Source organism: Oncorhynchus masou, chromosome 13 (genome assembly GCF_036934945.1).
Source record: "Oncorhynchus masou masou isolate Uvic2021 chromosome 13, UVic_Omas_1.1, whole genome shotgun sequence".
NCBI lineage: Eukaryota > Metazoa > Chordata > Actinopteri > Salmoniformes > Salmonidae > Oncorhynchus > Oncorhynchus masou.
The window spans coordinates 11,287,704-11,302,400 of NC_088224.1; the positions used below are offsets into that span (position 1 = coordinate 11,287,704).

Here is a 14,697-nt window from a genome sequence, read left to right on the forward strand (position 1 = left end):
ATCTGGTGGACTCAGTAAACACAAATGCTTCATTTGTAAATGATGTCTTGAGTGTTGGAATGTGCCCCTAGCTATACTTAAATAAATGTAAAAACAAGAAAGTGGTGCCATCTGGTTTTCTTAATATAAGGAGTTTTACATAATTTGTACTTGTCATTTTACTTTGATACCTACGTATATTTTTAGTATTTACATTTACTTTTGATACTTAAGTAAGTTACTCAAGTGTTTTTTTATAGGGTTACTTTCACTTTTACTTGAGTCATTTTCTATTAAGGTATCTTTACTTTTACTCAAGTATGACAACTGGGTACTTTTTCCACCACTGTGTACAACTCATGGTTTTCAGGTAGTTGCCATTAAAAACATTGCAAATACCTGGAAGAATTATAACTACTTTCACTGCATCTCACAAAAACACCTACTTATGTGGATGTGTCGGCATCGGAACATAACTCAATGCGACAGACACACCGAAGTACGCATGTATACGTTACTATGGTTATCACCCCCTACTACGGCAAGCAGAAGATACCAAACAGTACAAACTCGAAACGCATACTTTCCCCGTTGTGACACACCGGAAGTAGGTTTTGGTGTCAGTTTAGCCACAGTTTCTATCTTTGGCTTCGCCTTCATTTCCTACTCAGAATAACAACAACAACAAAGACAGATTGATAACAAATAGTTCTTCAAATCGTCTCAAACAAAGGAATAGACTCTGAATCGGAGAGAGAGCACAGCCAGCTATGCTGACAGATGCAGGTTAGCGCGCTATTTCCATACTCTGACGGTATTGTCTGACAGCTCAGCTTTTGAGCTAACGCTAGCCAGCGTAACAGCTAGCCAGCGGCACATTTGCATATCCACATTGCTGTTAGTTTTGGGCAGCTGAGTATTGGTCGATGGGGCAGCACGTAAGCTTCATGTTGGCAATCTATTATTACTTAATAATACATGAGAGGTCATGTGTTATGACATGTTTTTATCTAGGCTGTGACATGGTCACATTCAGTGATATGATATGTGGTCAATTGACAGATTATACAGTGAATGCTTCAGGTGCTCGGCGTGCCAAGAAGAGGACAGCAATGGAGTCATCATCTGGGGATGGTCAGTCGTCCATTCGCTCCTCTGGTAGACAGGTCAACGTCAGAATGACGCGCTGCAATAATCCTCCACCTGGACAGGTATATGTGCACCCTAATATTAGACAAAACAGACTTCATACAGTTGCCTTGGGACAAACCAGAGCTGGCAGATCAAGTATTGTACCTGAGCTAGGCACAATACTAGATTTGTCGGCTCTGGCTAGTTTGGGACTGTGTGGTGTAGTGAGACCACCTTTTTTTCAGTCATTCTCACTCACTTCACCCATTGCCATCCAGCCTCCAGCCAGCCCATTAATTAAGAGCCTCCTGCCTTTTACCAATCTCTCTGCTTTCAGTAATGAACATATTTTCCTTGATATTGAAGTCTGTCTGTCATTGGATTCCAGACTAAAAGAAAAGCCACTGACACAGAGGAAGAAGAGGACCAATCTGAGAAGAAGTACAGAAAGTGTGAAAAGGCTGGATGCTCGGCCACATACCCAGTGTGCTTTGCTAGTGCCTCTGAAAGGTATCATCAAATATTTTTATTAGACAACATAGACAACAGCCTGTTATTTCAAATGGGAACAAATTAGTCATAGTGGGCAGAACAAGCAAGGAGGTGGTTAGAGCCAAGCACGAGCTAGTGAGATCCTATTGGCGCTTTCTAGTCACATTTGCATATTTCCGTTATGGAACACCTACTCTGAAGTGCTCGTGTGCAATAACTCAATTTGCCTTTGCACTCCTTATAAACAATGCCGTTTTTTAAAGCTTTGGCAAAGGGTAAAGTCTACAAAACGTAGTCCACTCTGTTTGTAACAGATTAGTTTTGGGAACAGAAAACTGTATTGAGATCAAATGTTTCATCGATGACTAAGTTATCAGAATTTCGGCCAAAATCCATCCACTGCTAGCCATTGGGCTTTCTCTCACTACCATATTTGGTATTGAGTGGAAACGCCAACCGGATAATTCACATTTATACATCTGGTGAAATATCTATCTCATTGTTCTATCTGGTATCATCTCCTGTTTTTACTTCACTGGTGGTTTCCAGAGAGAGTCATTGGCAGCTGTGCCCGAAATCTGTTTTGCCTACTACTTACTAAAACAACATACTGTGTACTAATTGTACTACGTACTATTTAGAATGTACTGTTTAGTACAAATTAATGCAGTAAGCAACTAATATCAACATACTAATCTATACTGAGGATGCGTCATCTGATGCACAATTGCGTTGATTCTCGCCGCTCCTTCATTTTGGTACAATGCGTCACCTTCTCTGATTATCAGCTGTTGTCAAACACACACATGCGTCTGGAAAGAAACATTTTGTTCCCCCTCAATAGTGTGCAGTGAATTGTACTAGATGAAAAGTCAAAATGAGTAGGATATCCTGTTATTTAAAGCATAGTAAGTTTTAGAAATGTCATATACGTTCTATTTTCGTATGCCTACTATTTAGAATGCAAGTATGGCAGTTCTGCCACTGTATAACATCAAATAGTGTGACGTTTCTGCCTGCACTGATCAGTTGAGGTACAAGTGTCCCGTATGAGTGATGCCACCTGTTGGAACACAATGGAGAGAAAGTACGACATCACATTCAGTGTGTTGAGTACTTGCTGACAGGTTTCTGACTGCTCTCCGTCTTTCTTTCAGGTGCGCCAAAAACGGCTACACTTCTCGGTGGTACCATTTGTCCTGCGGGGAGCACTTTTGCAACGAGTGTTTTGATCACTACTATAGAAGGTTAACAGTCTAATTAAAAAATAACGTTGTCATTTTGTCAAACATGTCATCATGGACACCTGTTCTCTGTTGATTTGAATGTAATGACTATATCTTTCCCTGGTTTATCAGTCACAAAGATGGCTATGAGACATATGCATCCTGGAAGAGGGTTTGGACTGGCAATGGGAAGAGTGAGCCCAGTCTGAAAGCTTTCATGGCAGATCAACAGCTTCCATACTGGGTGAGAGCAACACAGCTGCCTTTCAACCCCAAAATGTCCAGCTAACTGGCATAGTATTCAGGTCAATGCAGCCACTCTCCATCAAGTAAGTAATTCAAACACATTCACTCCATTGTGATTTGTTTCCAGGTCCAATGCACTAAGCCAGACTGTGGGAAATGGCGTCAGCTAACCAAGGAGATCCAGCTCACTGCCTCACTAGCAGCCACGTATCGCTGTGGCATGAAGTTCAACAATGTCAAGGTAAACAGGAAGTAGCAGGAGGAAGAGACAACAACATAATCAACAATAACTTGATTGACATTTCATGATAGTGCCATAATATCACGTGTTTACATCAACAGACCGAAGGGCCAGACCAGTGCTCTCTGCCAGAAGATTTGGTGAGTGACTGTCTTTAAAAATGACCTTCTGTGTTCCTTCATTTTCAGTCAACAATTTAAAGTATCACTGGAGCCTTGTCCTTATTCGGAACCTTGTTGTGTTCCACAGAGAGTGGCGGAGGTGATCGACAGCTGGTGGCACTCCATGCTGATCCTGCCCCCGTTATTTAAGGACAGCCCGGCCAACCCTTTCCTCACAGCCTACTATCCCGACTGTGTGGGCATGAGCCCCTCAGGATCCACCAGCAACCACTCTCATGCCGAGTTGAGGGCAGAGCACTGCAGAGCCATCCCACCACAGAGTAAGTCCATCGGGGGCGGGAGAGAATCCACACCTCAACTCTGTTGCTCTACTTCACAGAGAAAAGGGAGTGCGACCCAGAGCAAAGGAACCAGTAAATCGTCAAGTAGTTAATATCCATAATAAAATGGGTGGTTCGAGTCTGGAATGCTGATTGGCTGACAACCGTGGTATATCAGACCGTATAGCACCAGATTTGATAAAACATGTATTTGTACTGACCTAATTACATTGGTAACCAGTTTATAATAGCAACAAGGCACCCCAGGGGTTTGTGGTATATGGCCAATATACCATGGCTAAGGGGTGTGTCCAGGCACTCCGTGATGCGTTGTGTCTAGAACAGCCTTTAGCCGTTGTATATTGACCATATACCACACCCCCTCGTGCCTTATTGCTTAAGTCTAGGCTACTTTTCTTTCTATTATCTTAGTCTATTGAACCACCCGTCACTCATGGTCATTAAATACATGTTCATACTTTGTGTTCAGTTCCAGGGCTGTGTCCATACTTCCAACCTTTTTACCAGCCCAACGAGTGTGGGAAGGCCTTGTGTGTGCGACCGGACATGATGGAGCTGGATGAGCTCTATGAGTTTCCAGAGTTTTCCCGTGACCCCACCATGTACCTGGCCCTGCGTAACCTTATCCTGGCCTCCTGGCACAGAGGCTGTAAGGTAGCCAGACAGATAAGCCCTACACTGTTTAAATTAGATGCTTTTTGGAAGCGTCATAGTAATAATAATAATAATAATAGATTTTTTTGTTGTTGTTACAAACAAGAATCTCAAAGTTGCTTTGAAAACAAAAAGAAATGTAGAGATCTGTCAGTTCATGAATTGATGATCTTTCACAGCTTCAGAGACTGAAAAGACAGTCAGTAGCTTGAGCGGAGGGAGCGTCGATCATAGACAGGCAGGGAGAAACGTCAGTCAGATACTGGTAGACAGGCCTCGAGCTCTCCATCAGACACGCTGTCTCCTCTTCCTCCGTAGGTAGGCTGGATCATCCACTAGCATCCACCCGGTTCGTGTGGAGTACTTTTCTTTTTCCACATGTTATTTCACATTTTTTTATTTTTTATTTAACCTTTATTTAACCAGGCAAGTCAGTTAAGAACAAATTCTTATTTTCAATGACGGCCTGGGAACAGTGGTTTAACTGCCTGTTCAAGGGCAGAACGACAGATTTGTACCTTGTCAGCTCGGGGGTTTGAACTCGCAACCTTCCAGTTACTAGTCCAACGCTCTAACCACTAGGCTACCCTGCCGCCCCAAACATAACCCAGCCATCTAGTCACATACCTATATTTGACGAGAGACTAATAGAATAGTGAGGAAAAACAATGGAGTTACATGACCTAGGAGAAATTAAATGTATTTTCTATCAATTAAACACAACAGGGCCTGGTGTTAATGATTAAACACGTCCCTTCCTCTCATGTCTAGGAGGTGCTGACACCCCAGAACTGTGCTCCCCACATCATTGTGAGAGGGCTGGTACGTGTGCGTTGTGTACAGGAAATGGACAGGGTGCTTCTCTTCATGACCAGGAAGGGTCTGATCAACACGGGGGTTCTATCAGTCAAACAGCCCCTGCTTCCCGAGCGCTACCATAACGTGAGTGTGTCTAATTTTCTACCATCAACTTTGTCCAGTTATGTTCTGCAGCTCATACAGAATTTTTGTTGGTCTTTGCAGAAGAACGTGATTGTGATTGGAGCCGGGGCATCGGGGCTGGCTGCTGCGCGGCAACTGCAAAACTTTGGCATGCAGGTATTATTTTAAGATTTAAAATGTAGAACTACTTCAAGTGTTAATTTTTGTTTTTGATGTTTTGACCATACCCAGTTAGCACATAACGTTCTGAGAACCTTATGTTTCTTAGAGCTTGGTGAGAGCGTGGTTGTCCCATGTTCATTCCCAGAACTTCCTACAATGTTCTGGGAATGGTGCAGGATACCCAGCTAGCACGTAACATTCTGAGAACCATATGTTCCTAACAGGCTGACTACACCGCTCGCATCGCAAAATATATTTAGGAATCTATGTTATTCAATTATTGCACCCTCACTGCTCGCGCGAGCCAACGAGCATCTGTCTTGCCAAGGGCTAAAATAGAAATCAGTTCTATTTCTGATGCAGATCGCGCTGCAAGTCCTGCCTCTCCCATCTCCTCATTGGTTTATTGAAGCAGGTACCCATGTGCCATCTCCCCATTGGTTATACCCACGTGGGCGACTGAAAGGTGAACGAGGTCAGTGGCAGTAATGCACCTAATTTATGAAAGTTGCCAATCGCAATATAAAGTCAAGAGAAGAAAAAGCCTGGAAGGAAGAGAGATGACTAGAAACGATTCAGTTGACCGTTTTATGTGTGGATTAATTGGCGGAGTAGAGGACCATGTGCATTTCAGGTAAAATAACTACTCAATGTTTATATCCCAGGACAAATTAGCTAGCAACAGCAAGCTAACTAGTTAAATTGTCATAAATATTTAATGCTTTTCAACCTGTCCCCAAATTAATATAATTGTTTCAGAGTTTGTTTTGATATTTTAACCTGCGTGTTGTGATCGCGTTTCGTGTGGGGGGACAAAATACATTTATGCACGATGGCGCACGTGCGCAGCTTGTTTGGGTTCCATGTTAGGTGGGAATTTCAGTACTTCAGCGTAACGTTTCCTACAAGTTTCCTCATGGTCCTATTTAAAGTAATTTTCTCAGACAACTTTCCATTAAAAACCACACGATGACATTAGTAACATTCAAAGAACGTTCTGAGAACGTTATTTAAAAATATATACATTCTGTTTTCAGCCTCAACAAAACTCTATCTTCTGTCTCAAGTGTGTTCAGGTGTGTTGGCCGAGTCCACTAATTGGACTCGGCCAACACTAACCACCTAAGTGCTTGTTTCCTGAATAGATTCAAATTAACAGCTTTGTATGAGTTTAAAAAAAACATGGTATGCTAGCTCCATCCTTGTGGCACAGAGGACTAATTCCATGGATAGACAACAGAAGATCATACATTTGAATCTCACTCATACATTTTTTTTGCATGATTAATGCCTAAGCAAATTAATTTCCATGTGTCCTATCTGCTTGGAGTTCAAAAAGTGAACCCAAACTAAGCTAGCAGTGTTGTTAGAAGTCTTATTGAACATGTTCTCAGAACGTTATTTAATTACCTTCAAATAAACCTATAATTTTTGTTCTCAGAACCTCCCTGAAACCTCTAAAAATGTATGTTCCCAGAACAGGTGATATTTTTACTTACATTCTCAGAACATTTAAAATATGTTCAGTTTTACCCGCCAGGAAACGTAGGAAATCATTCCCAGAACCTATGGAAATCAATAACATACGTTTCCACAACTTCCAAGGAAACAAATGTGCTAGCTGGGTGTCCTAATTTTAGGTTAATTCAGATATGGAACCTGCTCCTATAATAACCCATAAGATGTTTTTGGTCTGAAATGAGGTATACATAATATTGTTCACAACGTATTAAATGAATAACTGCTGATGAGTTCTGTGGCTGTGCCTTCTTCATGAACTTTAACCTCCAAATGTTTGATCCAATCACAGGTGGTGATGCTCGAGGCGAGTGAGCGGATTGGAGGGCGGGTGTGGGACGATACATCGCTGGGCGGCGTCACTGTGGGTCGGGGGGCTCAGATTGTGAATGGCTGTGTGAACAACCCAATTGCACTGATGAGTGAGCAGGTGAGAGATTCTTTGTAACAACACTGACACAAACTACTGGCACTCAGTCATTCACTCACAAACTGTACCTTGAAAACAGGATTTTTCAATGTCAACATTTCTAATCATTCACCCAAAGTTCAACCAAAGAACTTTGTATTTTTTTATGCTGCTGCCTCATTTCATTTAGTATTGTTCTAACTGCTAATAGATGCCTCTGAAGTCTTTCGGGTCCTACAAGTATTCACATACTCAGTTGCTTCTCTTGTATGTAGCTCAGCATTAATATGCACAAGCTGGGGGAGAGGTGTGACCTGTTCCAGGAGGGAGGGAGTGCCACAGACCCGGCCATCGATAAGCGCATGGACTTCCACTTTAACGCCATCCTGGATGTGGTGTCAGAATGGAGGAAAGACAAGTCTCAGAACCAGGACACTCCTCTGGGAGGTACAACACATTTTGTGGTCACTCCTATGGTTGCGAAATCTGGTAACTTTCCCCAAAATTCCAAGGTTTTACAGAAATAGCGGTTAAGGTTCACTACACGACTTTCAAAATCCTAACATCGCTTAACCTCTCACTTTAAACAACCACCTTTCCTGTAGTGGTGTGGCACAGACAGGGGTCACACGCTAAACGCTGTGGCACGGACAGGGGTCACACACTAAACGCTGTGGCACGGACAGGGGTCACACACTAAACGCTGTGGCACGGACAGGGGTCACACACTAAACGCTGTGGCACGGACAGGGGTCACACACTAAACGCTGTGGCACGGACAGGGGTCACACACTAAACGCTGTGGCACGGACAGGGGTCACACGCTAAAAGCTGTGGCACAGACGGGTCACACACTAAACGCTGTGGCACAGACGGGTCACACACTAAACGCTGTGGCACGGACAGGGGTCACACGCTAAATGCTGTAGCACAGACCGGGGGATTTTGTCTCCGATCTCAACTTGTCTGGGACAGCTAAATATGGGGCAAAATCGTGTAGCATAAACCCGGCTTTTAGAATAATCACAGAATTTATATTTATTTACTCCTGATTCCAGAAATATTCCAACCAGGATTTCTGGAAGACTTGGGAATTTTGGGACAGGTATCGTAATTTTGCAACCCTAGTCACTCAATGATTTGCTTATATATGAAGTACAAAGTAGTGATAGACATTTGGTCAGTTTCTAGTTTCTATCATTTTACAATTTTCACTTCCAGAGAAAATCCAGGAGGTCTACAAGACATTCCTTCAGGAGTCTGGGGTCCAGTTCAGCCAGCTGGAGGAGAAAGTGCTTCAGTTCCATCTCAGCAACCTGGAATATGCCTGTGGAAGCACACTGGACCAGGTCTGAGGATGAGATCATTCCTATCCTGTGTGACAGTCCATGAAGTCACCTTAGGAGAGTCATGACAACATAGTTGGGGCGGCAGTGTAGCCTAGTGGTTAGAGCGTTGGACTAGTAACCGGAAGGTTGCAAGTTCAAACCCCCGAGCTGACAAGGTACAAATCTGTCGTTCTGCCCCTGAACAGGCAGTTAACCCACTGTTCCCAGGCCGTCATTGAAAATAAGAATTTGTTCTTAACTGACTTGCCTGGTTAAATAAAGGTAAAATAAAAAAATAGTCAGGGGTTAAAGTTTTGACCTTTGACCTAAAAGAAGAGTGGGATCCCAGGTTTCCATGACTACCACGGTTATTTTCTATACTCCTTCAATTGCGAGTGGCGTAGTTTTACAAATGCAGTTGATACTACCAGAGTTTCAAGAATGGTTTAGGTGCAACTGTACAACAGAGCTCTTAAAATGGGCAATGTTGCCTTCAAAGGGCAGTGATATACTTTGTAATAGAAAAAAAAGTCAAGTGAATACTAATGAATAATGATGTATTTATAATAAATGAATAATAACAATCAGGGTGGTGTTCTCTGGGGTAAATGCAGATGGACCAACCCCATGCTTCAGCCTATGTATAATTTATAGCCATGACATCAGTTGGGCTACAGGTGCTAATGCTTATTCCTGATAGCCTACCTGATAATATAGACCATGCATAGGCTTTATGAATGATCCAATATGTTAATCATTTTAATATCATTTTTACCAATAGTTATTGGGCCCATTTTTGGAAGTGGAAATTAAATTATATTGGTGTCAGCGTCATTTTATTTTCATGCTTTTTTTGAGTAGAATGTTTTTTTTAAGTCATCAGAACTGAGCTTCTCAGTCCTTGTGAAAAACATTATCCCGTTGAGGACCCCGGACCCCCTAAGCAGGGTACATGTACAAAATGATTCTCTTTCCTGAAAGCATGATGGTTATGATGTTCTTACATGAAAGTCTAGGTTAACTTGTCCCCAGACAATCCATCTGAGATCGTCTTAAGTTTCAGTCATGGGATATTTTGTTGTTGCTTTAACCCCTGAATTTAGTCCGTGTGTGTGTGTGTGTTCGCAGGTGTCGGCTCGATCCTGGGACCACAATGAGTTCTTTGCTCAGTTCTCAGGAGACCATACACTGCTGACAGAGGGCTATTCGTCTGTGCTTAACAAACTGGCCGAGGGCCTCGACATCCGCATCAAGAGCCCGGTGAGCCATCAAATACTATGTCCCAATTATCTCTCCTTCCTCGCAAAGTGTGTACTTGTCTACTTCCCTTCACTGATTTGAAAGGAAATGACTGGTATGACAAATATGTTGGAAACTCCTACTAGCCAATGCCTTAAACAATTCAATGCTTTTTAGATGTGTGAACAAGTGCACACTTAGTGTGCGTCCCAATAATATCTCCTTATGTTCCTTTCGTTGCCCATTCTCCTCTCATCTTGGTTGTGGTATATAGTTAGATACAAGTGAGAGGTTTCTCAAATGTGTTTTGTACTCAAGCATTTCGAGCGATGCCTCACAATCACAGTGCACTTGTTTGATTGTAGGTTCAAGCTATCGATTACTCAGGGGATATAGTCAAAGTTACCTCATCCAATGGGACTCAGTGGACAGCACAGAAAGTAAGAACTCATTTGTTTATTTACAGAGTAATCATGCATGTTAAAGTACAGTTGTCTTCCCTGACACTCCACTCTTACCTGTAGTTTTGGGAACATTTATTTGGTCTTTTTTTTTTAGGTTCTGGTGACAATCCCATTGACTTTACTCCAGAAGAATATCATTCAATTCAACCCTCCTCTTCCCGAGAGAAAGCTGAAAGCCATCCACAGTCTTGGTGCAGGTCTCATTGAAAAGGTAAGGGTTTAGAGCTGCGACACAGTCTGGGTGATGTAAATGAAACTGGTTCACCCTGTCACCAGAAACTGTCCTAATGATCTGGAGGTGAAAGAAACACACACCTGTTTATTAGAGGTGCTGGCTAGCTGGCTAGAGTAGAACACCTGTTTATTAGAGGTGCTGGCTAGCGGAGTAGCACACCTGTTTATTAGAGGTGCTGGCTAGCGGAGTAGAACACCTGTTTATTAGAGGTGCTGGCTAGCGGAGTAGAACACCTGTTTATTAGAGGTGCTGGCTAGCGGAGTAGAACACCTGTTTATTAGAGGTGCTGGCTAGCGGAGGAGAACACCTGTTTATTAGAGGTGCTGGCTAGCGGAGTAGAACACCTGTTTATTAGAGGTGCTGGCTAGCGGAGTAGAACACCTGTTTATTAGAGGTGCTGGCTAGCGGAGTAGAACACCTGTTTATTAGAGGTGCTGGCTAGCGGAGTAGAACACCTGTTTATTAGAGGTGCTGGCTAGCGGAGTAGAACACCTGTTTATTAGAGGTGCTGGCTAGCGGAGTGAACACCTTTTATTAGAGGTGCTGGCTAGCGGAGTAGAACACCTGTTTATTAGAGGTGCTGGCTAGCGGAGTAGAACACCTGTTTATTAGAGGTGCTGGCTAGCGGAGTAGAACACCTGTTTATTAGAGGTGCTGGCTAGCGGAGTAGAACACCTGTTTATTAGAGGTGCTGGCTAGCGGAGTAGAACACCTGTTTATTAGAGGTGCTGGCTAGCGGAGTAGAACACCTGTTTATTAGAGGTGCTGGCTAGCGGAGTAGAACACCTGTTTATTAGAGGTGCTGGCTAGCGGAGTAGAACACCTGTTTATTAGAGGTGCTGGCTAGCGGAGTAGAACACCTGTTTATTAGAGGTGCTGGCTAGCGGAGGAGAACACCTGTTTATTAGAGGTGCTGGCTAGCGGAGTAGAACACCTGTTTATTTGAGGTGCTGGCTAGCGGAGTAGAACACCTGTTTATTAGAGGTGCTGGCTAGCGGAGTAGAACACCTGTTTATTAGAGGTGCTGGCTAGCGGAGTAGAACACCTGTTTATTAGAGGTGCTGGCTAGCGGAGTAGAACACCTGTTTATTAGAGGAGCTGGCTAGCGGAGGAGAACACCTGTTTATTAGAGGTGCTGGCTAGCGGAGTAGAACACCTGTTTATTAGAGGTGCTGGCTAGCGGAGTAGAACACCTGTTTATTAGAGGTGCTGGCTAGCGGAGTAGAACACCTGTTTATTAGAGGTGCTGGCTAGCAGAGTAGAACACCTGTGTATTAGAGGTGCTGGCTAGCGGAGTAGAACACCTGAAACAGAAAAGGAGACCGTCTCACTCTCGGAGCTCAGATGCAATAATGTAATAACCTGATGACCAACGTTTCGACAGACAAGTTGTCTTCCTCAGAAACTGTCTTAACACACATTCCTACTCTCAGGTTGCTCTGCAGTTCCCGTTTCGCTTCTGGGACGGAAAGATCCAAGGAGCAGATTACTTCGGCCACATTCCACCCAGTCCTGACAAGAGAGGGATGTTTGGTGTGTTCTATGACATGGATCCACAGGTGAGCTACCAGCAATCATCTTTGTACTCTAGCTATACTTCCTTAACTACTATGTAAACATCTGTTATTTCAAAGGAGAGAAATGCTGTTATGTAGACATTAGAGGCAGCTGTTGAACCTGTTGAATTGTGGACAGGGATGTATGCAAAGATGTGTCCCTGTCTTGGCCCATTCCGCAGGGAAAACGGAGTGTCCTGATGTCTGTCATCAGTGGTGAAGCTGTGCCTTCTATCAGGGACATGGAGGACAAAGATGTCACTGATCAGTGCATGAAGGTGCTGCGCGAACTCTTCAAGGAGCAGGTATTAGAACGACTGTCTACTCTGAAGAGAAAACCACACATTACATTAGGACTACTACAAGTGACATTTTTAAGGTGTACAAAAATAAATGTCAAATAAATAAATAATGTTGTACCTGTATCTTTACGTATTTTTCCATTGTAGGAGGTCCCCGATCCGGTGAATTACTTTGTGACTCGGTGGAGCAGAGACATGTGGTCTCAGATGTCATACAGCTTCGTGAAGACGGGGGGCAGCGGGGAGGCCTATGACATCATTGCTGAAGATGTGCAAGGAAAGGTGTTCTTTGCTGGGGAGGTAAGACCTGACCCCTTTTATCACCGTACACCAGTGGAGGCTGCTGAGGGGAGGACGGCTCATAATAATGTCTGGAACAGAGCAAATGGAATGGCATCAAACACCTGGAAACCATGGAAACCATGTGTGTTTAATGTATTTGATACCATTCCACTTATTCCACTCCAGCCATTACCACGAGCCTGTCCTCCCCAATTAAGGTGCCACCAGCCTCCTGTATCTTATACCAATGCATTACTACAGGCCTTCACTTGAAAGAGAACATCCATGAGAAGCATCTCAGAGTAGGACTGCTAATTTAGGACCAGTTTTGCCTTTTAGATCACAATGAATCAGATGACATGGACAGATGAGACCTGATCCTAGATCAGTACTCCTACTCTGAGAAGGTTGATAGATACGGCCCCTGATTTAACATTTAGTTTTTCTCCTGTCTGTCTATCTTCAGGCGACCAACAGGCACTTTCCTGATCCTAGATCAGTACTCCTACTCTGAGACGGTTGATAGATACGGCCCCTGATTTAACATTTAGTTTTTCTCCTGTCTGTCTATCTTCAGGCGACCAACAGGCACTTTCCTCAGACGGTAACAGGAGCCTATTTGAGTGGCGTCCGAGAAGCAAGTAAAATAGCTGCTTTGTAACTCCTTCCCTTTGAGCAGTCACACGATACCAGCATAAAGACATCGACGTTGTACAGAGCAAAGCATTCGTTCCCCAAGTTGCTCCTCTTTAAGTGGTGTCTTCTTCTTGTGTGTACAGTACCTCGTGTGAGCAGAGATGGCTATAATGCTGTTTGAAATGTTATGGTTAAGTTTTTCTGTTATTATGAGTGAAATATGACGCATCTCGGTTGGTTTAGTTGGAGATCACTATAATTCAGGATCAGCAGCACACGTATGCTCCTAAACAATTCATTTTGATGTACAAATGGTTCAACGGTATTTGCATTCTATATGGATCTTCGCCATTTGTTTGTCAATATCACACATCATTAATGGCTTTAAAAAATGTTTAAAAAATAATAATGTTTTATAGTCAGATACACCAGCTAGGTGCAGTGAAATGTGTTGTTTTACAGGATCAGCCATAGTGGTACGTCGCCGGAGCAAATTAGGATTAAGTGCCTTGCTCAAGGGCACATCGACAGATTTTTCACCTTGTCGACTTGGGTATTTGAAACGGCAGCCTTTCGGTTACTGGCCCAACGCTCTAACCGCTAGGCTACCTGCTGCCCTTTTAATGTTCCAGTGTGTGTGTATGGGGATAATGAGGACTAATATTATTTTAGTCGAGACGTTATGTAAATGAGTACTTCTGCATTAGTGTTTTTTTGTTGTTGTTGTTGTAATGATTAATTAATTAATTAATTATAATTCACATTTTCATAAACTGGGCCAAATAAAAAACACCAAATAAGGATGGGTCATTTGGCTTTAATCAGAGTGACTGGTTAGTTAGTGTAGCCTTCAATTGGGTATTAGTTGTACCTGCATTGTTTTTAGCAAGAAAAGTTGAAAACATTTGACAGTTCTCTCTCTCTTTCCAGGTTATTGAGGCTTTAGTTGGCAACCACACTTATCATGTTCCTCTGTCTATATTCTGACACCATGTTTGAAAATGACATTTATTAAACATGTGTAGCTTAATAAATGAACCAAACTAACTACATTATGACCTACTCACTTAATTGAGACTTAATGGACTGCACTGATTTGTCACTAGCTGCGTAGTGCACTGCATGCTACAGGGGTGTATTCATTAGTCAGAGTCCGTTGCAAAACGTTTAGTCTTTTGCAAAAATGTTTTGC

At 43.0% G+C, this 14,697-nt stretch overlaps 1 protein-coding gene across 1 annotated transcript; it reads left to right on the plus strand.

Annotated features, from left to right (window-relative positions):
* The first annotated feature begins 580 nt into the window (after positions 1-580).
* Positions 581-14,552, plus strand: LOC135551731 (lysine-specific histone demethylase 2). The gene is made up of 21 exons (XM_064982934.1): positions 581-765; positions 1,042-1,190; positions 1,499-1,620; positions 2,760-2,849; positions 2,961-3,072; positions 3,202-3,315; positions 3,417-3,455; positions 3,565-3,757; positions 4,248-4,432; positions 5,204-5,374; positions 5,456-5,530; positions 7,347-7,484; positions 7,739-7,910; positions 8,685-8,812; positions 9,920-10,051; positions 10,396-10,470; positions 10,589-10,705; positions 12,163-12,288; positions 12,468-12,590; positions 12,735-12,887; positions 13,447-14,552. Exons 1-21 carry the CDS (start codon positions 750-752, stop codon positions 13,528-13,530), a joined length of 2,514 nt encoding a protein of 837 aa, XP_064839006.1. The 5' UTR covers positions 581-749; the 3' UTR covers positions 13,531-14,552.
* Positions 14,553-14,697: the final 145 nt, after the last annotated feature.

Bases quoted from the DNA above. Each gene is read 5' to 3' on its own strand.
- LOC135551731 (XM_064982934.1), top strand. The intron at 10,706-12,162 runs GTAAGGGTTTAG...TCCTACTCTCAG, and splicing joins GTGCAGGTCTCATTGAAAAG to GTTGCTCTGCAGTTCCCGTT. The intron at 12,289-12,467 runs GTGAGCTACCAG...CCCATTCCGCAG, and splicing joins TCTATGACATGGATCCACAG to GGAAAACGGAGTGTCCTGAT.